We start from the raw sequence: 27,638 nt of genomic DNA, 5'->3' as shown, positions 1-27,638 counted from the left end.
GATACATATATACAAAGACAAAAAAATATTGGAAAAGACTCGTCCTAAGTTAATAAACAATTAGATAAGCCAAGCTGTATTTTTTGTGATTGGAAGTATGTGAGGTGTTTATTGAAGTTTAGGTTCTTTAATCTTATATTTGTATATTCTTATAAAAGTTTATACTATCTATATCTATACTATATTATAAAGCAGATCTCCCATGTTTACAATTTAAGTTTCAACATTTATTTTCCCAAAATACTTATATTTCAATTCTATATTTAACTAACACCCTTTCTCTCTCCTCAAATCTCAACCAATCATCTGTTTTCTCTCTCTTCCATAAATCATTTCCTCCTCCAATTCATTCAAAATCTTTTATCTCAAAAACCGTGCATGGATAAATTATAAAAATTATATGGGTGTTCTTTTAATTTAATGCTCTTTCATTAGAGATGTCATTCGATATATTTTTGATGAATTTTTAAATCTGAGGGCGGAGCTTGTGCGGTTAAGGCATTTGGCTATCACACTCTATGACCTATCACCCCCACCATCTCACCACCGAAACGCGCGGGTACTTGCTCTCGTATTATAAAGCAGATTTTCTCTAGATTTTCAACATTGAACTTAAATTTTCAATATTGATTTTAAGTACTTTCCCAAAATATCCCTCATATCTATTATATATTTACCTAAAATAACTATAATACCCTTTCTCTCTCCTCAAATCTCAACCAATCATTTTTTTTCCTCTCCTCCATAAATCATTTATTACTCCAATTCATTCAAAATCTTTTATCTCAAAAACCGTACATCGATAAGTTATAAAAATTTTATGGGTGTTCTTAAAATTTCATGCTCTTTCATTAGAGATGTCATTCGATATACTTTCGACGAATTTATAAATCCGAGGGCGGAGCCCGTATGGCTAAGGCATTTGACTATCATACTGTATGACATATCAACTTCTATGACATATCACACTCTATGACCTTGCTATCACCCCTAACATCTCACCGCCGCAATGTACGAGTATTTTCTCTCGTTCTTATAAAAGTTTAAAAGTTTAACCTGACCTATTATGTTGGTTTTGAACCTAAAAAGGTTTCATTTCAAATCAAAATATGTGGACCAAAGACATTGATTTCTTTCGAAATAAACGATTTTTTAACTCAAAATTTAAAAATTAAAAAAAAATATATCAAAAATAAAATTGAGCATATAAAAAGAGAGTGCTTTTATACCCAAATATCGTCAAAAGAACTAAAAAAACGTAGACCATGTTTTTCAATCTTTAATCTTTTATCTATATCTATACTATCTATATAAACAAACTACCTTCCCTAAAATTTAACACTCTATCTTTAAATCTCTAATTTACCCTTTTAATTTATACTACCATCAAACAATTTATTCCTGAAATTTCAAAAATACCCTTAAAAAAAACTTACGGGTGTCCCTTCCCTTCCCAGAAGTTGCTCACATAGTATACCAAAAAAACACACATGCGTTATCGACTTTAATAATCAATCAATATAAACAACGCTCACTCTAAAACAACAACGGCGGTTTGCACTTTCAGCCGGATTAAGAAACACTTAAGTTGAATCATACATTCATGTAATGACACGATACAACTACTTAACCAGCGCTTTTTTCCTATGCCTCGCCGCATCGCGCGGGTACAAAGCTAGTAATATTAATAATTGGGAACCCCTCTCTCTTTCAACAAGAAAATAGTTGAAAAAACTATCTTGTCTCTCAACAATCATTTTTATTTTTTCATTTTCATCTTATATATTTATGATACCCTTAATGAAATAATTTACAACATAAAACCTTCAATCCACAAAATAAATAAGAGAAAATTACACTTTTGGTACCTCAAGTTGGCAGCTTTTGCACTTTTAGTCTCTAACTCAAAAAATTGTAGCTTTCATACCCAAAGTTTTGTATTTTTTTCAATTTTGGTACCACATTCATACGGCGTTAATTTTTGCCGTTAACGCCCTCACGTGACAAACACATGAGGGGTATTTTTAGTCTTTTGACCCCTCTTTTTTTGAGAAAATTACATTTTTGATACCTCAAGTTGTCAATTTTTTCACTTTTGGTACCTCAAGTAGATAACATATTTTTATTACACTCTTCAATTTTCATCTCACACATTAGCATCTATCAAACAACACACACTCAAAAATCAACACACATTGCGATCATCCATATATCCATGTATACATATATCTCTATACCATATCAAATCTAATACATAAACATGCATGAATAAATTCAATATGAATCATACACCGCTAGAAAGAGATCAAAGAATAGGGTAATTTAGGGGTGAGAGGGTTTTCAATAATATGTAAAAAAGAGATCGATGGTGGGTGCGTATTCCGGCGATATGAGTTTTTTCCGGTCATCGATCCACCAATGCATTCAGTTCCTCCACCATCACCTGCAATTACACCAACATATAATATTTCAAGAATGGATGCACACCATTAGGTGTTTTTTCAAGAGCCGTAAAACACATAAAATAAAATAAAAAACCTCATGTGTGTTGACTTTTGAGTATGTGTTGTTTGATAGATGATAATATGTGAGATGAAAATTGAAGAGTGTAATAAAAATATGTTTGTCAAAAGTGAAAAAATTGACAACTTGAGGTACCAAAAGTGAAAAAATTGACAACTTAAATTATCAAAAGTGTAATTTTCTCAAAAAGAGGGGGCCAAAAGACTAAAATACCCATCACGTGTTTGTCACATAAGGGCGTTAACGGCAAAAATTAATGCCGTATGAAAGTGGTACCAAAACTGAAAAAAACACAAAACTTTAGGTATGAAAACTGCAATTTTTTTAGTTAGAGATTAAAAGTGCAAAAGCTGCCAACTTGAAGTACCAAAAATGTAATTTTCTCAATAAATAAACTACTTCCTTTTACATAAAAACTTTTACATTAATAAGCGCTCAATCACCACTGCCATCGACTCAATTTTCACCCGTCGACGCCACCATCATCCGTCACTATTACCATTTTTTACATCGTATTGTGTGGACATACATTTAATTTTTTTAAAGGAAATGTTAAACAAAGCCCTTAAGACTTCGTTTAATGTGCATAAAAAGATTGTACAGTTTCATATCAAAAGTCCACCCCTGATTTTTATGGTAAATATACAACTATTTAATAAAATTTAACAAAAAAACCTTAGAGCTTTAGCAAAACTTTTTTTTTAATATAGTACGGAGTACTTTGATTGGTTACAAATACTATTAGGTTGTCATATGGGGCCGTCCATGTGAACCCAAAGTCAAGTTCCAATTAGATTTGCCATTCCAAAAAATAAAAAAGGTTTTCAAATTAGATTTTACCGCTGCCCCCTTTCCATTGGCATTATTAATCATCATCGTCAATTCTCACTTTCTATTATTCACTCAAATTTTGTTAACTTTCTCGATCTTGGTTTTCAACTTTCTTTTCCTTTTTTAATGAGGTTTCTTTACCGATAGTAAATAAATTTTACTAAAAAAAGCAAGCGATAACCTATCCATTATCTAGAATTAGTATTAAACCTGTTATCTTGTCCTAATACAACAGCCAGAAAAAAAAACAAGGGAACATATGTCGCAACAAAAGTAAAAAAAAAAAAGAAGAAGCAAGTTTGTCTCGTAGATTTTAGAGATCTTGTGTCATGTCATAATTTGAACCCTCAAAATTCTAAACACCAAATAACTTTTATTAATAAATAAATTAAGGTTTTGCTAAATATAGTTTTTAATGCTTTTGTTAAATCGCATTAAATAAATGTATACTTATCATAAAATTCAGGCGGTAAACTTTTAACATGAAAATATACAATCTTTTTTATACACGTTAAGTGAATCTTTAAAAGGCTTCATTAAGCATTTTTTATAAAATAATATATAAGGTTAATTACAAAAATGGTACCTGAACTATCCACCATATTGCACAAATCATATTCAGGGTTTATTAATTACGTCCATCATACCCAAACTTACCATTTTTCCACTCGGACCATACCTGGACCTAACATCCGTTAGTTGTGCTGTTAAGTGTCCCCATGTACAGGTATCAAATATGTAATATTTATTATACTTCAAGTATTATTTTTGTAATTTACCTTTATTATTAATATTTTAGTTTATAAAACAATACTTTATCAATTAGTATTATTTAATAAAAATTAATATTGTTAATGACTATTATTTAGTAATAAATTATAATTTTATAAAAATTATTTACTTTTTTACTATACTTCAGGTACCATCTTTGTATATTAATACCTTTACTCTATAAAATTATATTTTATCAATTAGTATTGTTATAATTAATTAAAAGTATTATTGTTAATGATTATTATGTAGTAATAAATTATAATTTTAAGAACATTTATTAATATTTTATAAATATTTATATTGTTTTAAAATATAACATTTTACTTTTATAAAAAAAATTATTATTAGTCTTTAAAGATATTATTTTTCTAATATTTAAATTTTATTAAAAACTATTCATATTGAATTGTATATCTATAATGATCTTGATAGATATGTATTTCAAGATTTATTTTCTGGTGAATTAAAAGGAATGTCTTAATTTCCTGTATCACATTAATACCTACACAATCACCATGCAATAAAATTTCTACAAAAATAAATAAATAAAGATGAAGTTGCGCATTTATCAAAATAATCATGCATCTATAATTCAATATATTTATAGTTTTCAATAAAATACATTCTTTTATAAAATTTAATAACTATTACAGAATAGAAAGAATCTTTTATAAAAATTAAATATTATTTCATAAAATTAAAGTAAATATTTTTTGAAAAATAAATATTTATAAAATATTAATATTTTTATAAAACTATAATTTATTACTAAATAATAGTCATTAGAAATATTAGTTTTTATTAAATAATACTAATTCATAAAATATAGTTTATAAACTAAAATATTAATAATGAGAGGAAATTACAAAAATGGTACCTAAAGTATAATGAAAATTACAGTTTTCATACCTGTACATGGGAACACTTAACAGCACAACTAACGGACGTTTGGTCCAGGTATGGTCTGAGTGAAAAAATGGTAAATTTAGGTATGACGAGCGTAATTAATAAACCCTGTGTATGATTTGTGCAATATGGTAGATAGTTCAGGTACTATTTTTGTAATTAACCCTAATATATAATAGATAATATACATAAAAAGGATAAAAATAACCGTAGCAAAATTCTTTAACTCATATAGTTAAATACTTCAAAATTTGTGTTTTGTATATTTGTTTTTGGCTAGTGATATTTTTACAACAAATGTTGGCAATCCATCACAAGTCATTACAAAAAAATATCATTTATTCACACTTACTTATAAGAAGTGTGAAAAAATTTCTTCATTTGTTCACAGTTAAAAAAGTTTAAACAGTATTCATATTTAAAAATGTGAAAAATTTGAAAAATAATAACTTTTTCACACTTATATATGTGGGAAAAAAAAGTTCACACTTCCAAGTATTTAATACTATATCAATTGTTCACATTTAGAAATGTAAGGATTAATATGTAACACCAAATTTCTTCTCACAAGAAAAGTGTGAAGAAATTAGGTGTTACAATTTGACTTTCACACTTTGAAGTATGAATATGTTTGACATTAGTTCACACTTTTAGGTGTAAATTTTTTCTTTCCACATATATAAGTGTGAAAAAATTATAATGTTGGGGGAAAAGTTAGGTAAAGCATGTAACACCTATCTTAGGTAAAGCAAAGGAGATTGTGTAAAATTCAAGGGGGTAGGGGGTTATGTAAAATTCAGGGGGACTATGTATGTTTATCAAATTAAAAAGTTTAATTTGAAACTTTTTTTGAAGTGGCATTATATAAGCTTAGGTAAATTCTGCAGTACGGATCATTTTCCCTATAACTTTTCACACTTCAACTCTTTTACATGTATATACTTTTTATTTATTTTTAAATGTGAATAAGTTAAGAAGTTTTTTTATACTTCTTTAAATTAAGTGTGAATAAATGAAATTTTTGTTGTAGTGAGTACAAATAGTTCGGAATCATTTAGGAGCATTAAAATTTTTATTAAAACTTGAAACGGATTTTGTAGACATTTTAAAATAACTTTGAACTCGTACTTGAACTTAAAGACCAATTGAATTATAGTTATACGTATAGGCTTGGGATGAAAGATGTGCCACCACAAGTCCAATTACAGGTCTTGAAACAAGTGTTTAGACTTATCGTAAGACAAGCAAAAACAGAAAAGAAGTTGATTTCGATGACCAAGTTTATGTGTTTGCATTATCGAACTAAAAGGAACAACCTTGTACATTTATACACGTATACTAGCTATGACACGATTAATAAATAAAATACAGCCTAAATAAAATAAAATAATGAACATATAAATAAAATAGAGCCTAAGATATGTCTAGTTTATATTGAATTTTATTTGCGTTCTATCAAATCTTATTTAAAGGAGAAAGAAGAAGTTTTGATTTCTCTTTCTTTGCATGTCCCTGCACTGCTTGTTCAATGAATCTCTTTCAATTAAAAATGAAACGAATTAATAAAAATTAAAGTATAGCGTTGGGCACTACACTTTATTTGCCTTGCCTTTTGTAATTGTACCCCAATGGATATCTGTCTGCTAATGCAAGTGTTATTCCTTTTAACTTTTATACTAGATTGGTAAAGTCCTTACATTTATAGTATATTGACTTTCCAACCTATGTAAACTTTAAAGTTGCATCTTGCTCCTTTGAACATTTATTGAGTGACAATATAACTCTCTAACGTCACTAAATAACATTTTCACATTCATAATCATATAAAATTTGTTCGCAGGGGGTATTTGGTACAATGAAATGGAAAGGGTGGAAAGGGAATGAGAAATACTTCTCATGTTTGGTTGCAATGGAGAATTAGAAAGAGAATCGAGAAGTGAGAATCGATTCCATTCCCTCAATTCTCTATAAAGTGTAGAGAATTGATGGGAATGAAATTTTTTTTTTTTTGGTTTAGTGATGTTATATATATTAAATTTAATTATTATTCAAAATTTTGTATTTTTTGTATATTCATTCTCTGTTTGTACCAAACGACGGAATCCATTCTCTTTCCAAACACTCATTCTCCTTTACATTTCCATTATCTTTGATTCACTCCTACCAAACGCCCCCTCCGTACCTTGAAAAAGATCATGTATTTTATTTTAGTATTTGGTTCGAGTAAATTTTTTTCCAAAAAAGCGTAGATTAAAACATAGATATAAATGATCTTTTAACAATAACTATCAAATATATTTGGTATAAGTTAGATGAATGGAGATCATCTAAAGTTGAATAAAAAAATTTATAAATGAAATTGGGAATTTTGAGATTTGAATTAAAATCAAGAGTTAAGATCCAAAGATGATTTTTAAATCTTAACCTATGACTTTATTATAAGGGTCAAATAAGTTATTTTCAACTTTAGAAAATCTTAATCCATAGTTAGATATTACTCACTTATATCAAAATATTAGGGTTGGTTATTATAAAACATGTATTAAAGTAAACTAAATAAAACAAAATCCCGACCCTTATATTATTATAAAATTGATGCACAAATATTCACGAAACACAAATATATATATATATATATATATATTAATGGAGGATGATTTTCATAATGTACGATGATTAATAAAGAAAAATCTATTATTTTAGTTGTTTTATTGTAATATTTATTTTATTTTAACTATAATCATGAATATGAATACTAATAAAATATATAGGGGGAAAAGAATATGAGGCTGTTAAGCATCTAAGTTGGGTGAAAAGCCCGATCACATACCTTTTTTTAAACCATAAAAATTATGGGAGCAAAATATTTATTCAAAATATTAAAATATTGGTATGTGAGAATTTTTTTCCACTCAAATTGGATGCATAATTGTCACATACTCACTTTTCTAAAATATATAAGAATACATTTATCACTTGTCTTTTGAAATGGGGACTGGTTTGTATATAGTGAATAGAGTAAGGGGGAAACAAGTAAATAGTATAGTAAAGTGGATAGAGGAAGTCAGAGGACATGGGTTGGTTGGGTGAGTAGTAGTAGGAGTTAGCTGGTCAGCAGCACATCACCACCACCATCTACGTTCCTTCTCAGCAACAACACTGCAGCCTTCCTGTTTTACACCCCAAGTCCAACCCATTTATTATTACTATTTATTAATAATATTATTATCATATGTTCATCCACTAATCACTAATTTTTCATTATCTTCATACATACTATTATTATTAGTCTCATCAACCTGCAGTATATTCATCCATCAGGATCTCAAGGTACCTTTTTACTACTACTACTCAGATCTCTATCTTTATTCACTGTAACTCTATACTTCAAAACCATTCACCTTTTTGATATGGGTTTTGCTTAAAGTCAATAAAGTAAAAGTCTTTTTTGTCCAAGTTTACAAATTTCCATCTGGGCTTTGCTTAAAATCAATAAATTTTAAGTCTTTTTTGTTCAAGTTTACAAATTTCCATCTGGGCTTTGCTTAAAATCATTAAATTTGAAGTCTTTTTTGTTCAAGTTTGCAAATTTCTATGTGGGTTTTGCCTGAAATCTGTAAAGCTAAAGTCTTTATGTATATTCATATAATAATAAAGAGGTTTGGTTATATGGGTGTTTTCTTGTTTAGTTGATTAATATATATGTATTAGAACTGAAGATCACTTGCTTGATCTGCTGGCAGATCTTTATTTGTTTGTTTTAGTGATTAACAGAACACAAAGAGCTTTGTTAATATATATATATATATATTATATATAGAGAAGTGTTATTTGATTTGTTTAGAATTTGAAAAATATTTGCAGAAAATTTGATGAGAAGAAGTTGATTGTTTTTATGGGCAATACATGCCGTGGATCTTTTGGAATAAAAGACACACAGGGTTTGAATAAGCCTGAAGACCGGTCAATTTCCAACCAAAACAACCCTTCTTCTGAATTATCTAACAACTCTTTAGATTACTCACCTACCACCTTAATCTCTAACCAGCTTATAGCCCAAGAGTTTTCCAAAGATCCCCCTAATCCGAAACCGCTACCTGTTCCAAAGAAAGAAAACGCCATGAGCCGCCATGGAACCTCGAATCAAGCTTATTATGTTCTTGGTCATAAGACTGAGAACATTCGTGATGTGTACACATTGGGTCAAAAGTTAGGCCAAGGTCAATTTGGTACTACATATCTGTGCACCGAGATTGCAACTGGAGTAGATTATGCCTGTAAATCTATCTCTAAAAGGAAGTTGATTTCGAAAGAGGATTTGGAGGATGTTAGGAGGGAAATTCAGATAATGCATCATTTGGCAGGGCACAAGAATATCGTCACGATTAAGGGTGCATATGAGGATGCTTTGTATGTGCATATAGTCATGGAGCTTTGCAGTGGAGGAGAATTGTTTGACAGGATCATTCAGAGGGGACATTATAGCGAAAGGAAGGCTGCCGAGTTGACAAAGATTATTGTTGGTGTAGTTGAGGCATGCCACTCACTTGGGGTTATGCATCGGGATTTGAAGCCCGAGAATTTCTTGTTGGTTAATAGAGACGATGATTTCTCCCTCAAGGCAATTGATTTTGGACTATCTGTTTTCTTTAAACCAGGTAAGTTAATCATATTGTAGCCACTATACAAGGTTATACTAATTTAATGTGTTACTGAGTTCAAAATGTGGTTGTTGCCCAGGTCAAATTTTCACTGATGTTGTAGGCAGCCCATATTATGTGGCTCCTGAGGTGCTTTTGAAGCATTACGGTCCAGAAGCAGATGTATGGACTGCCGGGGTGATACTTTACATACTGCTCAGTGGTGTCCCGCCGTTTTGGGCTGGTACGTGTTAAATATGCTTTGGTTATGTGTTTTGGATTTTGTCATCCATAGATATGCTCATATTAACCTTGTATCTTAATATTTGTGTTGCAGAAACACAACAGGGGATATTTGATGCAGTTTTGAAGGGATACATAGACTTCGAATCAGACCCATGGCCACTTATATCTGACAGTGCAAAGGATCTTATCCGGAAGATGTTATGCTCGCGACCTTCAGACCGTTTAACTGCTCATGAAGTTCTATGTATGTAATGAATCATATTACCTATTTTTCATTTCACTCTTGTGTTCTTATTGAGATTTTTGGTTGCTTGTTTACGTTATTCTATGTAGTAAACATTGTGTAACACAAATTTATGCATATTATCTGCATTGTGCAGGTCATCCTTGGATTTGTGAAAATGGTGTTGCTCCTGATAGAGCACTGGATCCAGCCGTTCTTTCTCGTTTGAAGCAGTTCTCTGCAATGAACAAGTTGAAGAAAATGGCTTTGCGGGTATGTTCATTTTCTTAAAAGGCTAAGCATAAACATTTATTTGGCTTTTGTTGCAATACAACATGAGTGTGACGGATGACTCTGTTGCATGACTGGAAGATATCTGATTTATCCAAAAATAATGTCATTTCTATTCTTTGTTTGGGTCCAGGTTATAGCTGAAAGCCTGTCAGAAGAGGAGATTGCTGGTTTGAGAGAAATGTTCAAGGCAATGGATACGGATAATAGTGGTGCAATAACATTCGATGAACTCAAAGCAGGCTTAAGGAAGTTTGGTTCTACGTTAAAAGATACAGAGATACGAGACCTTATGGATGCGGTACTACTATTATTTGTTAGGCCTTGAACTGGTCAAGTTTGCATTTGTCTGATCTGGTATGTGTGGGTTTTCAGGCTGATGTGGACAACAGTGGGACAATTGATTATGGAGAATTTGTAGCTGCAACGATTCACCTGAACAAACTGGAAAGAGAGGAGCACCTTGTAGCCGCGTTTCAGTATTTTGACAAGGATGGAAGTGGTTATATAACGGTTGATGAGCTTCAGCAAGCTTGTGCAGATCACAACATGACTGATTTTCTTGTAGAAGATATCATCAAAGAAGTTGACCAAGATAACGTAAGTCCAATATTTTCAGATGTAGTTATATGTTGGAATATTTGAAAGGAAACTAAATGATGAGTATGTGATGTGATGCAGGATGGGAGGATTGATTACGGGGAGTTTGTGGCCATGATGACCAAAGGAAATGCTGGAGTTGGAAGGAGAACAATGCGTAACAGTCTGAATATTAGTATGAGAGATGCACCAGGGGCGCTCTAGTAAATCCCTTTCAAGTTTCACCATTTCATTTACAGGTAAATCTCCGCTTGCTTTATGATTGTTCTTAATACACATGGAAAAACTTAAATAAGAGAACATTTGACATATTGCAGATTGTACAGCTGGATGAGAGAGTAGGTGTGGCAATTGAGGCTTCAAGGCCATGATTTAAATGCTTGCCGCCTTTGGGCGGCCATGGATGCTTAATGTATGAGGATATGCTTTTGTTTTATGTTGTATTATTTCAAATGATGTAAGAACTTAATGAGTGCACAGTTTCTTGTTGTTATTGTTCAAATTCTTGCAAGTTGTACCTTTGTGACAACATTTTTTTCTTGCTTAATAGTTGATACAACTAAACTTTATGCACATAATTCTTCCACTTCATTCCTGTTTTCTTTCCTGCGATTCCTTTTTTTCATTCTCCGGTGGCTGTAGGGAATATGGTGTTGATTGGTTCAGACATGAGAACTGATTAATTGAGCATAGCCGGCCAACAGCAAGAACAGATGGGGACCGGTGTTCACTTATGACTCGTTTATATGTTAGCTTGGCTATGGTTATAACCCCCCCCCCCCCCCCCCCCCCCAACAAAAAAAAAAAAAAAACAACATATAGATCAACAAGATTTGTTAAATAACTTTATTCTTTATGTATTATTGAGAAAGTTCTACAAATGATCAAATTTCAATTTCAGCTCCAAAAACCAAGCAAGCCCAACAGCTTTCCTGGAACTAACTGAAACCAGCTATAAGCCCCCATTTGTACAAGTATCCAAGGTGCTATAGTCCTGTTCGTGGAGCTGTAGTTTCAGATGAAGCTATGATCTCCTGCAAAAAAAAAAACCGAGATGCGTGCTTATTAGAACAGTAAAACGATTATAAACCAACAGAATACGAACCAAATTACGTACTTGTAGCTCTGCAGTTTGCGAAAAGATGCACTTTGATGTAATGGCACGTCCTGGTTCCAACAGCCATCCGACTTCACAGCATGTGTTTCCTCCATCTATTTCTTTCATTGAACTCCACAAGTTCTTTGGCAGCAACACTAGATGCTCTTCTTCTCTTACGGTCTTCTCTATACCATCGATTGTTACAAGTTCTCGAAGAATGTGCTGTCATGATATGTCAATCAATATCAAAGTATCTGTAATAATACATACCATTCAAGCGGCAAATATTTAATACTAACTAAACTCACGTCGGGAGAGTCTTGGAAGTTGGCTATAGCATTTGAACGTTGCCACACACCTGAAACTTGTGAACCACTAAGAGCTTGTGTTGAAGCAAAAGCAGAATCACGTATCGCACATCCACCGAGCTGTTCCCCATTTCTAAACGGGCCATACCATAGCTCAACAAACACTTTTATGCTCTTTAAAGTTAACTTCTGGTTTTCATCCACACCCACAATTTGAATGATCCTTACACGTGACTCTTTGTCATGTGGATGAAACAAACAATGTTCCAACTCCAATACTTTATTGGAACCTGCTTTCCGTGTCGTCCAAATAGCAGTGTAAGATCCATTGGATTGATACGCAAACGATGAAACCATGTTATCTGCTCCTCCTACAACCCTCTCATCAATAGTATACCGTGTGGCTGCATCAGCTTCACAGCCGACAGTAGGAAGCAGTTTAATTAATTTGTATATTAAAGAAGAATTATCCGGTTGAGCAAGAGTCGGGCATTGAGTTTGCCAATCAAACACTTTAACCTCCCATTCTCGGTAAGCATTAGGTACTACATTTTCAGGAAGCTCAACTGGGCTGCCATCAATAGTAAAATCAGCTCCAAATCCATCCCATTCACCAGAAACATTACCAGCAAAATCCGACCAACTCCCTTTTGACATATATCATCCATCATATATCAAAAAACAATCCAGATAACATACATCAATATAAAGCAAACTAAAGTGCGCAAATAAGTGAATAACATTCTATCAATTTACTAAGCCTACTACTCTACTCCCATCGTTCCAATTTAATTGTCATTGCTATTTTTTTAAAAGATAAAATTTCCAGATTACCAATTTAACTTGTTCTAAATGAATGTCCACTTCCTAAGATAAACGAGTGTTAACTATTATTTTTCTCATATTACCGTTAATTACCTTTGGAATAGATGCAGGTTTTCTAAACCAATGACATAATTAAAGAGTTTAAGGGCGTCTCAAGGATCAGGCTGCTAAAACTATGACTTTTGGTCCCAAATTCTTTAAGGTCCTTTTATGTGTGCTTGTGTATATGTTGAGGCTCATTTTTGAACTAAAAGCAAGAGTGTCTGTCTGGCCATTTTGTATAAGCTTATCTAAGCTTGAGCTTATGGTCATGGTTTCATGAATTCAAGCGCGGAGTCTCGTATGGCTCAAGGAAGTATTAGTAACATAAAAAAAAACAACAAAGTAACCTCCTAAACCATAACCTATGTGATAAAGTTTCTAAATAGAAGCTTATGAAAAAGTAATTTATCTACACACCTATTCAACGAGTAAACAGTAAACATATAATGTCACCCTGGATGGCGAGTACTTGACTCAAATGTACGCAGCCTAACCGGAGTATCTCTGTGACTGTTTCCAACCCTTCTCCCTAACCACCCCAACATGTTTACCGTAATATCTCTCAATTAATTACACTATACTTCACATCTCCCTTTCTTTACATTTGAAGTGACTTTTAAGCAAATAAGCCTAAAGTACGTATGTCTAAACGCCCAACTATTAATACGTAAAATTTCTACAGATAAGGCCCTATATCATAGGTTCATTTAGGCTCTTAGAGAACACCTAACAAGGATAAAAATTGATATTCTTTAGGAGGATTTATCATTTTCCTGATTGATATTCTAGTCACTAAAAATTGCTTTCATTACACATATCATAAACTGACTAGCTAGTTTTTATTTTTGATATATATGATTTGTGGAAATTAAATTAAGACATATGGAATGTATATATCTGAAAGTGTAAGTAACTTGTACATTTTTTCGATTGTGTGAATGTAACTTTCATTTGGTTCATTGTATGCAACTAAACCGCTAAATTTGAACGATTAATGTAAAATTTTAAGGTTGACCAATCAAAAACTTCTACGTGGCAGCTCATATGGTGTGTCACGTATATGCTTTTACATTAATCGTTCAATTTGACGGGTTGATTACATACCATGAACCAAATGAAAGTTACATTCACACAATAGAAAAAATGTAAAAGTTACTTACATCCACATATACTAAACCCTATATATATACTAAACCCTATATATATATATATATATATATATATATATATATATATAAGTCAATCTAAAATCTATACAAGCTAGAGAGGTCCTTTCTGAAAGACTGTTTACGTATTACCACCCATGCGCCCGTTTTGCCAGGATTGAATATCGTTGTTGTAGTAAAATCTATAAAAAGACAGAAAAGTAAAAAAGAAAACAAAAACTAAGGTACAGGTAAAGGTACCGGTAGATGAGGGCGAGGAGGTTTGATGAAGAACAGGATTGGTGGCAGTTGCACACAACATACGACGTGAATGGATTGGGGAAAACTTGAGGAGGAGTTTAGGATTGGAGGATTGAGGAGACAGAGAAAATATTAAGGAGGATGTTGAAATTGGTTTTGTTGGATGTTTAGGGATTGATATAATTAGTGTGTTACAACCGCCAACCACGCCCGCCATGTTCGGATTTCTTCACCTATTATAGGTTGTTGTTTTTGTTGGGCTGGGTTGGTTCAATTCAAGATTCTGTTATATGTATGTTTGTTGGTCCTAGAAAAATGTGCGGTTGGAAGGAAAGGATATTCACTATAGCTTTGCGGGTGTTTTGGCTAATCTTTTAACCTTATAACGGGTAGGTTTGGGTCGGAACGCGAGCTGATCTGTTCGGTAATCCGATTTCTTTTGATTTTGGTATGATTCAGTTTGTCGGTTTTCTGGTTCTGTTTGGATCGATTTTGGTTTTGATTTCGGTTTGTTTATAAAATAAAATTTATGTTTTCATTATTATGTTATAAATTTAACTTTCAACTGTTAAGGATAAAATATGATATAGAAAGTAAAACACAAATATTTTTTATTAAATAATTATATTTTTTTGGTGTTAAATCATGTACTGTAATATTTTATAAAACGAGTTGATTTTGATGTTTATCTTCTCTAAAACATACAATTTATATTAATTTGTATACTGAAAAGGCAAAATTTTTAAATATTCTAACATATTTACTAACTAAAAGTAATAAATGTAATATGATATAAACTAGATTATTGTCCCGCGTAATACGCGGGTAAATATATTTTTATACTTATATATATATATATATATATATATATATATATATCTAAAATACTATTTTCTTAATTAATAGTTAACAAATTAAAATATTCAATTTCACTTTATTAACATTTGTTTTTTCAACCTTGATAATTTCACAAACACTTATTGTGTTGGTCATTAAGTCTTACTGATTAAAAAAAATTATTCAATGCCAAAAGTTATTGCTTATTCATGTCATCACAAATATCTCAATGTCATTCGAATTTTCATGTTAAATCATAAAAAATATCACACATGACACATTCTTTAGATGGTGCAAAGGCATACAACCTTATAAACCGAGTTGCAAGATTGCCACCATCAAGCCAATGAACATTCCAAAATCTTGTTTTATTTTCACTCCCAACTGTTCTTTAATAACATCCTAAGGGGGCTAGCAATCGGGTGTGCCTCAGATAATGAGGAACATATATTTTTCCATATACTATTACCATTTGTTTACACGGGAACGCAGACTCAGAACTTTGAATCACATTGATGATTTAAAACCTCACGTAATTCAGATTTTAAACCACATGTCATATTCATTTGTACATATCAATGCTAAATTAAGAGTGTCCAGACCACCAAAGCTTAAACCACCCACTTTTTTACCTGACAATTGCCTTCTATTGGTAGAGCAAAATTTTTGAGTTGTTTTGATTTTTAATAGAATAGGAAGAAAAAAAAAAACAGGTTGGAAAATTGTTTTTTTTTTTGTTTGGGTGAATGTACAATACATTGATGATGTAGTTGTATATAAAAACGTTATATTTTTTTCAAATTCTTTTATAATATTAATTACAATAGTCACGCATATTTACAAGCTAAATTATATATCATTAATTTCGATAATTTATTTTATTTTGTTTAATAGAGTGCAACTTTTCTGTCACCACATGCTCCAAAATTGCAGATCAATGTTAAAAGTTGATGTTCTCAAAGTTGTCACTCACCTAAGCTAAACTCGGCCTTCTAAATACTACCGTTGATAATTTGACTAAACCAGACATTATATATATATATATATATGTATGTATGTATAATATAATATTGTAGATACAGGATGTTACAACATTATTAATATTCAATTTTACCTTTTCATGGTTTAAAATATACTCCCCCATCCCATTAAAAGTGTCCACTTTTATTTTGTCAAAGACTTTCTTTTGTATCTTTGACTACAAATATTTTTTTTATTGCATTATATAATATTTGATAAGTTATACTCAATGAAAACATATCGAAACCTCTATCAACTCATATAACTTTCATCAAATATTATACATTATAAATAAAAATATTTAAGGTCAAAGTTGCGAGACAAAGACTTTAAAAATTCAAAAGTAGACACTTTTGATGAGACGGAGGAAGTAGTTTACTATTTTTATCTATAGAAAGTTGATCTATATATTTTAAATGAAACATATCTCAAATATTTCAATTAAAATATGCTGACTATTATTTTATTGGAATATATAGATTGACAATTAAATTGCTTAGAAATTTTAGTGTATAACTAAACTATTCGAGCAAAACGTTAAAACACAAGTGCAGTGATAATGCGGACATATCCGGATAAATAGAAGTTATCCAAAAAAAAAAATGAAAATTTTACTTAGCGAAACCTCTGATAGATGATGTATCCCTTTTTCAAAAGTGTGGTTAAATAACACATAAATATATATGAGAAACAATGACTAAGGTTTGTTACAAAAGTGTCTGGTCACTGTAAAGAGGAATCTAATCAACGACTAATATATGATATTATAAAAATTTAAAATGTCATTAATTATATATAATATAATAATATATTAAAAAAAAATATTAACAATTATTCTATTAGATATATAAATATTAGCTACTATTTTTGATTTCTTGATTACAATTATTGGGTAAAAAGTGTCAATTTGTGATGAAAAACCAAAAAGTGTAAATTAAATTTAAAGGGGTATATATATATATATATGTTAACTATTATTTTTGATTTCTTGATTAAAATTATTGGGTAAAAAGTGTAAATTTGTGATGGAAAATCAAAAAGTATAAATTAAATTTAAAGGGGTATTTTTTGTATAATCATAAAAGTATAAGTATTAATATTGTCATTTAAGAAAGATAAAATAATTAAATTCGATCTAATGACTCTAAATCAAAGATGAAATCCATCCAAAGGTTCTTGTTTGTTTAGGAATGAATTTATCACCTTGTTATATATATATTGGTAGATATAAAATACATTTGGTTCCGTTCGGTTTTTGCAATACAAAACAAACAATTTGGTTTTGTTCGGTTTCGGTTATAGAGGTTCGAATTTTTTGATTTTTTCAATTTTTTCTTTCCAGTTAGATGGTTGCTAACCCCTAGATATACTATGTATATGTTTTTTTTAAGTAACTATTATTTACAAATACCAACTCCCACAAACGAAGAGCGATCCAAAATACAATGAATTAAACAATATTGAGTTTACCCAATCTATCCAGCTAAATGTACATAAGTGAGTTCTATTCCTATACCATGTATTTTAATGTCTTATAAGTCTTGAACATCTCGAACCTTTGTTTGTTTCTAACTTTCCAAATGCGCCAATGAGTAATGAACATGATTCCTTTTAGCACCTTAAGAGCTTTTCTTCCCACAACCACATTTTTATGTCATTCGATTAGGTCCTTAATTGAAAAAAAATACAATGGGCCAGTACCACAATCACCAATTCTGAAGGAACCAATGGCTGAGCAAGAACTCGTTATTGTGTATATGTAAATTCGACGGTTCAGCCATAGTACTGTATCATATTTTATTGGTCCATTGCATCATGTGTATAAATTTAACCCATAAAAGCCCATCTTACGTAAGTGGAATGAAAGCCCAATATAACAATTTTTTTTCCCGGTTTCTCAACTTCGTTTTACTTTATAATACTTTTTATGTTTTATTTTTCATCCTTTAATTCTAATCTTGACTCCTTTTTCTTCAATCTCACCCTGTTACATTACTTTTTAGCTATTGCGGACAAGTATCTCTCAAAAATCCCAAAATCCCGATCCCGTCCCGGTACCGTCCCGATCCCGGTACCGGGAAGTTGTACCGAGTCCTTGGCGGGATCGATAACGGCACCGTTACCGGTACCGGTACCCCATTTTACAAGTTTTCGGGATTGGTACTAGTCGGGATCTGTATCGGGAAAATACCACTAATCCCACTTAGTCCCATTTAGTACGGACTTCACTTAACCCAAATTAAAAGCCCAATAATCTGGCCCAGTTTTTCCTCTAATAATCCAGACATCCACTTTCAAACTTTCAATAATGAACTTAACTAAACATTTATTTAAAAAGGAGGTTTTCTTTCACAAGTTCCCATAATCATCAGCCACAAAAACTAAAAAACCCATCTCAATTTCAAGATAAAAAGCGATCCTGATGTTCATCACAAAAACCCTAAAATCTTAATCTCAAAATCAAAATATGAAAGAATCATCTAAAATAAGTCTGTAATTAAATAATATATTCATTATTTATATTTTTGTTCTTGCAATAGTATTTTGATCATGATGTATGAAATTCGGCTATTTGACTAGTTAGAATTAGATGTTAATTTTATATATATTTTAATTTCGAATCATGATAGCACATCATTGTTTAACATGCTTTGTTCTTCCACGAGATTACATATTAATTTGTTATGTGTTTTTTTTTTATCATTTTTTTTATACTTTCAGTACCTTATTATTTTATTTTTTCATCATTGTTGTATATGTTTGTAATTTCTCAGCTTCTATAGTTCCAAGCATACTTTTTTACTTGTTATTAGTTGATCAGCAAACTAAATCATATTCATTTTGTGAATCTTTTTTGTTTAGGATGATGATACTTGTGTTGAGGAGACCCAGTTTGAAGAAGCTGCTGATGTTGATGGTGATATGGAAGATTTTAATGAAGAAGTAGAAACAATGGAGCCTAACAAAGAAGGCGAACAACTCAAATGAAAACGAGAAACTCAAAAGGAAGGAATGGAGTGGTCAGAATGTTGGCAATACTTTGACAAAGTTTACAAACGGGAAAAGGATGGAGTGAAAAGGAAGTACGGATACTGCCACCATTGCAAAAAGTTTATCAAAGCCGACACGAAAAGGAATGATACGTCTGGTGTTAAAAAACACTCTAAATGTTGTGAAGTAAATCCCGAAGTTAGAGCTAAAAAAAAAACCAATCCAACCTAGTGTTTAACAAAGTAACTAGTGGGGAGGGCGGTAGTAGTGTTAATGTATGGATACACGATGACTTAGCAATTAAGGAAGCTTTACTAGAATTTTTTGTTTGTGCAGAATTGCCATTTAAACTTGTAGAACATTGGGCTTTTGTTAAGTTGGTTAACCGATTGAATGGGAAGGTAAAGTTACCATCACGCCATAAACTCTCCAAGGACATTGCTAAATATTACTTAGAAGAAAGAAATAAAGTGTTTGTTTATTTAAGTGACCCGAAGACTACCATTCACTTGACTACCGATACATGGACATCATCTTGTCAAAAAGTGAACTATATGATAGTCACCGCTCATTTTATTGATGAAAACTGGGTGATGCATAAAAGAACTATTAACTATAGACCAATTGAAAGTCACAAGGGAGATGACATAGGTTTTGAATTGTTGCATTGTATAAATGGTTGGGGAATTCAAAATGTCATGACGATCACGCTTGATGATGCGGCTAGTAATGATAAGGCTGTAGAGTACTTGTTGAAAAAGTTGCCTAACTTGTATGATAGGGGGGCAAATTTGCACGTTAGGTGTATGGCACACATCTTAAATTTAATTGTGAAAGATGGTTTTTGCAATCAAGTGTATCATGTTAATTGTGTGCAAAGGGCAGTCAAGTACATTAGACATTCAACACAAAGAATAACAAAGTTTAAAGAATGCATGAAAAAAGAAAAGTTTGAATCGCAAAAGTTCTTATGTGGTGATTGTCCAACAAGGTGGAATTCCACCTATGATATGTTGAAGATTGCAGTTTCCCTACAGAAAGTCTTTTCGAAGTATGAAAGTGCAGATCCATAAGTCATAATCGGGTATTCTTCCTAAACCATGCTCATAACTTGGATCTGCACTTTCATACGTCGAAAAGACTTTCTGTAGGGAAACTGCAATCTTCAACATATCATAGGTGGAATTCCACCTTGTTGGACAATCACCACATAAGAACTTTTGCGATTCAAACTTTTCTTTTTTCATGCATTCTTTAAACTTTCTTATTCTTTGTGTTGAATGTCTAATGTATTTGACTGCCCTTTGCACACAATTAACATGATACACTTGATTGCAAAAACCATCTTTCACAATTAAATTTAAGATGTGTGCCATACACCTAACGTGCAAATTTGCCCCCCTATCATACAAGTTAGGCAACTTTTTCAACAAGTACTCTACAGCCTTATCATTACTAGCCGCATCATCAAGCGTGATCGTCATGACATTTTGAATTCCCCAACCATTTATACAATGCAACAATTCAAAACCTATGTCATCTCCCTTGTGACTTTCAATTGGTCTATAGTTAATAGTTCTTTTATGCATCACCCAGTTTTCATCAATAAAATGAGCGGTGACTATCATATAGTTCACTTTTTGACAAGATGATGTCCATGTATCGGTAGTCAAGTGAATGGTAGTCTTCGGGTCACTTAAATAAACAAACACTTTATTTCTTTCTTCTAAGTAATATTTAGCAATGTCCTTGGAGAGTTTATGGCGTGATGGTAACTTTACCTTCCTATTCAATCGGTTAACCAACTTAACAAAAGCCCAATGTTCTACAAGTTTAAATGGTAATTCCGCACAAACAAAAAATTCTAGTAAAGCTTCCTTAATTGCTAAATCATCGTGTATCCATACATTAACACTACTACCGCCCTCCCCACTAGTTACTTTGTTAAACACTAGGTTAGATTGGTTTTTTTTTTAGCTCTAACTTCGGGATTTACTTCAAAACATTTCGAGTGTTTTTTAACACCAGACGTACCATTCCTTTTCGTGTTAGCTTTGATAAACTTTTTGCAATGGTGGGAGTGTCCGTACTTCCTTTTCACTCCATCCTTTTCCCGTTTGTAAACTTTGTCAAAGTATTGCCAACATTCTGACCACTCCTTTCCTTCCTTTTGAGTTTCTCGTTTTCTTTTGAGTTGTTCGCCTTCTTTGTTAGGCTCCATTGTTTCTATTTCTTCATTAAAATCTTTCATATCACCATCAACATCAGCAGCTTCTTCAAACTGGGTCTCCTCAACACAAGTATCATCATCCTAAACAAAAAAGATTCACAAAATGAATATGGTTTAGTTTGCTGATCAATTAATAACAAGTAAAAAAGTATGCTTGGAACTATAGAAGCTGAGAAATTACAAACATATACAACAATGGTGAAAAAATAAAATAATAAGGTACTGAAAGTATAAAAAAAATGATAAAAAAAAAACACATAACAAATTAATAAGTAATCTCGTGGAAGAACAAAGCATGTTAAACAATGATGTGCTATCATGATTCGAAATTCGAAATTAAATATATATAAAATTAACATCTAATTCTAACTAGTCAAATACTATTGCAAGAACAAAAATGTAAATAATAAATAGATTATTTAATTACAAACTTACTTTAGATGATTCTTTCATATTTTGATTTTGAGATTAAGATTTTAGGGTTTTTGTGATGAACATCAGGATAGCTTTTTATCTTGAAATTGAGATGAGTTTTTTAGTTTTTGTGGCTGATGATTAACATGGGAACTTGTGAAAGAAAACCTCCTTTTTAAATAAATGTTTAGTTAATTTCATTATTGAAAGTTTGGAAGTGGATGTCTGGATTAGTGGAGGAAAAATTGGGCCAGATTATTGGGCTTTTAATTTGGGTTAAGTGAAGTCGATACTAAATGGGACTAAGTGGGATTAGCAGTATTTTCCTGATACCGATCTGGACTAGTACCAATCCCGAAAACTTGTAAAATGGGGTACCGGTACCGATCCCGCCAGGGACTCGGTACAACTTCCCGGTACCGGGATCGAGACGATACCGGGACGGGATCGGGATTTTGGGATTATTGGCTCATCTCTAGGTTAGACACTTAAAAAAAATAAACTTCTCTAAACATTGATTTGAAAAGTCATATTTCATAACTTAAGTCAAAACCGGAATACATCCATTAATGGAAACTAGTCATATGCTTGTACGATGTCACGGTGCGCCGATGGTAGCGGCGGCCGGCGGGTGGCGGTGATGACGGCGACAGGTGGTGGTGGTGGAGGGGGTGTTGATAGTGACGTGGTTATTAATATAAAAGTAATTGATATAAAATGAGGTATTGTAGTTATCTTAAAAGTATAGGGATGTATGTTTTAAATAATTTTATTAAAGATATTATAGGTATATTTTGTGCATATATTAAATTAGTACATGAAAGAGATAAATAGTTTGGATAAATCAAGTTTTTTTTGATAAAATAAGAGGGTCAAATGCTTTAGAGTAAATTACACTTTTCGTCCCTGAAGTTGGCATGTTTTTTACTTTTGATCCTTAAACTTTAAAAATTACAATTTTGAACCTAAAGTTGGCCATCTTTTTCAATAAGCGTCCTTTGGCCTTACGGCGTTAAAAAATGGCCGTTAACATACGCACGTGCTAGACACGTGAGGGCACTAATGTCATTTCACCTTACACCGAGAGACGAAAAGTGAAAAAATAGCTACTTGAGTGACGAAAAGTGAAAAATAGCTACTTGAGGGACGAAAAATGAAAATCATACAAATAAATTTATTCTTCCATTCTTTCTTTTCCGATCATCTTTTCCGATGTATTTGTGTATTTGTGTAGATTTATAAATGTTGGGTATTTAGATAAGTTGGTATAAGACCACTGGGGATATGGCAATGTGATTTGATTATTGGTTAGTATGTTTTTATTTGTTGATTGACTACATGGTTTCACATATTTTGTGTGGATATGAAGGTGTTTATGTACAAGATGATTGTGTGGTAATATAGTTTCTATAACCACTCCTTATGTATTGTTTTGAATATGTGTATATTTGTGTATAAACGTACTCACTAAGCGAAAGTTTATTCTTTTAGTTGTTTACATTTTTATAGGTTCCGGAAGATGGAAACAAGATTGTGTACTTTGAAGATTAAAGTTGAATTTGGAAATTGGAAAAGTTAGATAATTGCGGTAAAATGGTATTGAAGCTAGAACCCGTAGTAGCCTATTTGGACTAATGGCTCTTGGTACAATGGTTGTACATTATCAATGATGAGCTTGTATTTTCTGCAGATTATTGGGTCATATGGTCTTTTGAAGTATAAATCAATTTAGTGTAAAATGTCTATTTTGTCAACTTTTGGTAAACGACCCATTTACTTGTGTAAACTTGGTTTGTAGCAACTGATGGTATAATGACTTTTGGAAATGTTGTGTTATGTCTTTTATTTCAAAATGAAGTTGTTTATCAGATGTACGAAACTCGGTATTGAGGAAAAGGGTCGAAAGTTGATTAAAGTTTAAAAGTACGAAGCTGCAGGAGGATGTCCTTTGTTTCCAGGGACGACCTTTGCGGACGGCTCTTGTTTGCTTTTGCAGAAACAAGAATCGAGCTCTTTCTGTAATTTTTACTAAGTTTTTGTCGAGGCTTCGTTTGATCTTTTCGGAACCTGAAACTCGAATAGTAATCTATTTACATCATTTAAGAACATTACAAGTGTCATTTCTTGATTTGAAACATTTTGATTTTTCGCAAAAAATTGGTCGTATTTTTCCAAGTATAAGACATAATTTTATTTTATTTTTTGTATTTCGATACTTAAAGTCTAATTTGGATTGAGTCGTTTCAGGAATGTCCTTGGTTGGGTTCATTTTTTATCCTAAATAATTTTCCTGGATCTGTATGCAAAGATGTTTATTCGATTCTTATGGTTAATTTGTTTGGGGTTCATTTTTTAAAATTGGATTAAATACATAGAAACACACTAATAGAACTTGTCAGTTTTTCCTTTTTTTTTTTGCTATTTGCAAGACACTATCATACATGGCTCGGTCAATGGTGAATGAGCGGAAAATTTTAGAAGAATTTTGACCGATGGAGTGGCTATTCAACTAGCAAATTTTCAAGTTGATTTCGGTATATTTATTTAATATATTTGAATTCCAATTTTTTAGCTTTGATTGATATATTTTGAGATTACCCGACCATTGGATGGGTCTGAACACTAGTAACAATATAAACTCATGTATTTGATACAGGTCCTAGTTTTATATTACTTTAGCTTACGCTCTATATACCGTTCCGTTGTTGAGCAAAACCCTCTTTATTTAAGCGTAAAACGAGCATGGTATCCGCGCAATGCGGCGGTAATAGTGGGGAAAACAGTCTGCTTTATTAGGGATTTTGGGTAGTTACGTAAAGAAAAAAAAAACAAAAAAGTTCAAAGGCAAATAAAGTATTTCAAAGACAGAAATATTTAATGGGGAAGAGATTTGCATTATTAGGAGACTAAAGATAAAACAATCGTTGTATTTTCCATTTTGTTAAATGAACTAAATTAATGGAAAATAACGCGAATATCGGTGCGCATATATATTTTGTGGGAGAGAATGAAATGGGCAGCTGGCATTGGCAATGGTTTTTTGTCGGTGACACCCCATTTTCCAATCATGGTAACACACACATGGACAACCTTCCTTGTTCGCATTTTGTGATGTCATACAACTAATACTCTTCTGTTTTTTCCACTTGAAAGAACACGTATTTAGAGTGATGGATCAATAGTTTTTGGGCTGTTTCTATTTAAACCACGTGAAATTAACTATTTTTGCGAATTGAAACATAAAATTTAATGAAGTTAATTTTAACTTTTAAAAATTATATCGGGGTATAAAAAAAATGTCATATTTGTTTTGTCTAAACGAGAGAAAGTACCTGCACATTGTGACAGTTAGATGGTGAGGGTGATAGATCATAAAGTGTGATAGTCAAATGCGTTAGCCGTATGGACTCCGCCATCGGATTTAAAAATTCATCGAAAATATATCGAAAAAAATGACCTCTCTAATGAAAGAACAACATGAAACTTTAAGAATACTCATATAAATTTTATAATTTATCGATGTACGGTTTTTGAGATAAAAGATTTTGATTGAATTAAAGGAATAAAACGAATTATGGAAGGGGAAAAAAATGAGTGGTTAAGATTTGAGCAGAAAAATAAAAATGTTGAAAAGTTTGAAAATATTTGGCGGAAACAAATGTTTTATAATGTAGTAGAGATATTTTATAAACCTGATAGTATTCGATCAATCGATCTAGACAAATATTATATAAACCTGAAGGTACGTATTCGATCGATAGCAAGCATACTTAATTCGTTTATTCTTTAATTTACAAATTACAAGTGCGTATATGTTTTATCTTTAGACCATACAAGTTGGGCGGATTGAATGCAGTTATTTTTTTACAGACTGATCGACTAATATTCTAATAATAACGTTTGACTTGATAACTAGATTTCAGAGGCCGGGTTTGCCAATTACGGAGTCGTATAAATATATTAGATAAGATATTATTATAAACTATAAAGTATATATGTGAAATGTGTTGATATACATATGGATGTTCTAAGAAACAGTACTTTTATACCTAAAATGGTGACTTAATTAAGACTAGGATCGGAACATCATATCACTAATTTATTTTTGATGAAATTCAATCGACATATACAACACACAACTGTTTGTATATAATGCAGGGACAAATGTAAACTTCGGAGTAGGGACCGGGGGCCTCCCCGTCTTTTCATAATTCTGCTAATTAGCTTAAGACAGTTTCTTAAGTACGGCGTTAATGGCGTAAGAGATTGTATCTAAGTACGTAGCAACATGGATATAAAGATAGAAGATGGTGTCAATTAAGGCCGGTTTTATATGTATAATAAAGAACGTGACAAGAGATTGATAATGTTTTGATTTATAAAATGAGAGGGGGAGGCAAATGCACATGTAGAACAAGACATTGAACCGTAAATCAAGCAATCCCTTCCTTACTACTAAATTTTTTGGCCTTAAACTAAAGGTTCTAAAGGCAATTAAATGCTTGAATTGCTACTAAAGGAAAGAATTTCCACACTTTGAATATAATTCTACCTCTAGATTTGTTTGTGTGTTCTTCTATATAAATTTCAACCTACAATCATGGTACCGTTGTCACTTATGTGTCTCTTATTTCTTAGACAATTTAGGTAATTAATATAAAACAAAAGATTATGCCGACGGGTAATGATCAGTTAGGAGATCAAAAGCAACCAAAGCAGCAATTCGATCGTGAAATTAGAGATATGATGTCAGTGCTCACTCGTCGTCTTGCTCATCTTCAAAAGAAACCGACGGATGGAGGAAGTGGAAGCCACATCCATGAGGAAGAGGAGGATGATCATGGAGGTTTTGGTGTCATAACTATGGCCGGTAGCAACGAGGGTGCCACCATGAGAGGCGAAATGAGCATGGAGGATCACAAATCGGGTACAAAAGACCATAATGGACAAACACTTACTCCATTGACAACTTACCTTAATGGCAACTTCCAAGGGGTCAACAATTCTATCATGGTTCGAGGAAGTTACTCTGCTAATGATCCCGGTATCCATTTGGATTTCGAGGACCATTATGTGCAGCGTTTATCACCTCGTAAACAAGTGAGAAAGGGCAAGAAGAAGACTTCTTTTTCTGGATCCTCTACATCAGACCAATCAACCTAAGATGCATATATTTATGCATCTTGGATTCTTGGTTTGTGACACACATACATACAAGAAATTACCACTACTTGTTGAGTGCTTTGACCCTTTATACTATATGAAGATATATATGTAATGTAATATGATATATATATATATACCCTTTCCATCCAAAGATCAATAATCAATATTCAATAACTTCATATAAAGCATGAAAAATTTCCTCAAACTTATGAGAAAATGGTTGAACAATAAATTCCAAGTTTACTTCACAGCCCGTTAATATAAAG

At 31.9% G+C, this 27,638-nt stretch overlaps 3 protein-coding genes across 3 annotated transcripts; 2 read left to right on the top strand and 1 right to left on the bottom strand.

Annotated features, from left to right (window-relative positions):
- The first annotated feature begins 8,131 nt into the window (after positions 1-8,131).
- On the top strand, positions 8,132-11,607 carry LOC122598544 (calcium-dependent protein kinase 26). The gene is made up of 9 exons (XM_043771140.1): positions 8,132-8,364; positions 8,899-9,692; positions 9,775-9,918; positions 10,012-10,164; positions 10,301-10,416; positions 10,568-10,735; positions 10,810-11,034; positions 11,116-11,273; positions 11,352-11,607. Exons 2-8 carry the CDS (start codon positions 8,930-8,932, stop codon positions 11,236-11,238), a joined length of 1,692 nt encoding a protein of 563 aa, XP_043627075.1. The 5' UTR covers positions 8,132-8,364; positions 8,899-8,929; the 3' UTR covers positions 11,239-11,273; positions 11,352-11,607.
- A 259-nt stretch (positions 11,608-11,866) lies between these two features.
- Positions 11,867-15,033, bottom strand: LOC122598556. The gene is made up of 4 exons (XM_043771150.1): positions 14,715-15,033; positions 12,442-13,088; positions 12,152-12,355; positions 11,867-12,068 (listed from the first exon to the last, which is right to left on the bottom strand). Exons 1-4 carry the CDS (start codon positions 14,929-14,931, stop codon positions 12,021-12,023), a joined length of 1,116 nt encoding a protein of 371 aa, XP_043627085.1. The 5' UTR covers positions 14,932-15,033; the 3' UTR covers positions 11,867-12,020.
- Positions 15,034-26,877: 11,844 nt separating this feature from the next.
- LOC122600605 lies at positions 26,878-27,369 on the top strand. Its single transcript, XM_043773386.1, has one exon. The coding sequence runs from the start codon at positions 26,878-26,880 to the stop codon at positions 27,367-27,369; it is 492 nt and encodes a 163-aa protein (XP_043629321.1).
- Positions 27,370-27,638: the final 269 nt, after the last annotated feature.

The sequence above is a fragment of the Erigeron canadensis genome, chromosome 1 (genome assembly GCF_010389155.1).
Source record: "Erigeron canadensis isolate Cc75 chromosome 1, C_canadensis_v1, whole genome shotgun sequence".
Classification (NCBI taxonomy): domain Eukaryota; kingdom Viridiplantae; phylum Streptophyta; class Magnoliopsida; order Asterales; family Asteraceae; genus Erigeron; species Erigeron canadensis.
This window is presented reverse-complemented; position numbering and strand designations above follow the sequence as displayed.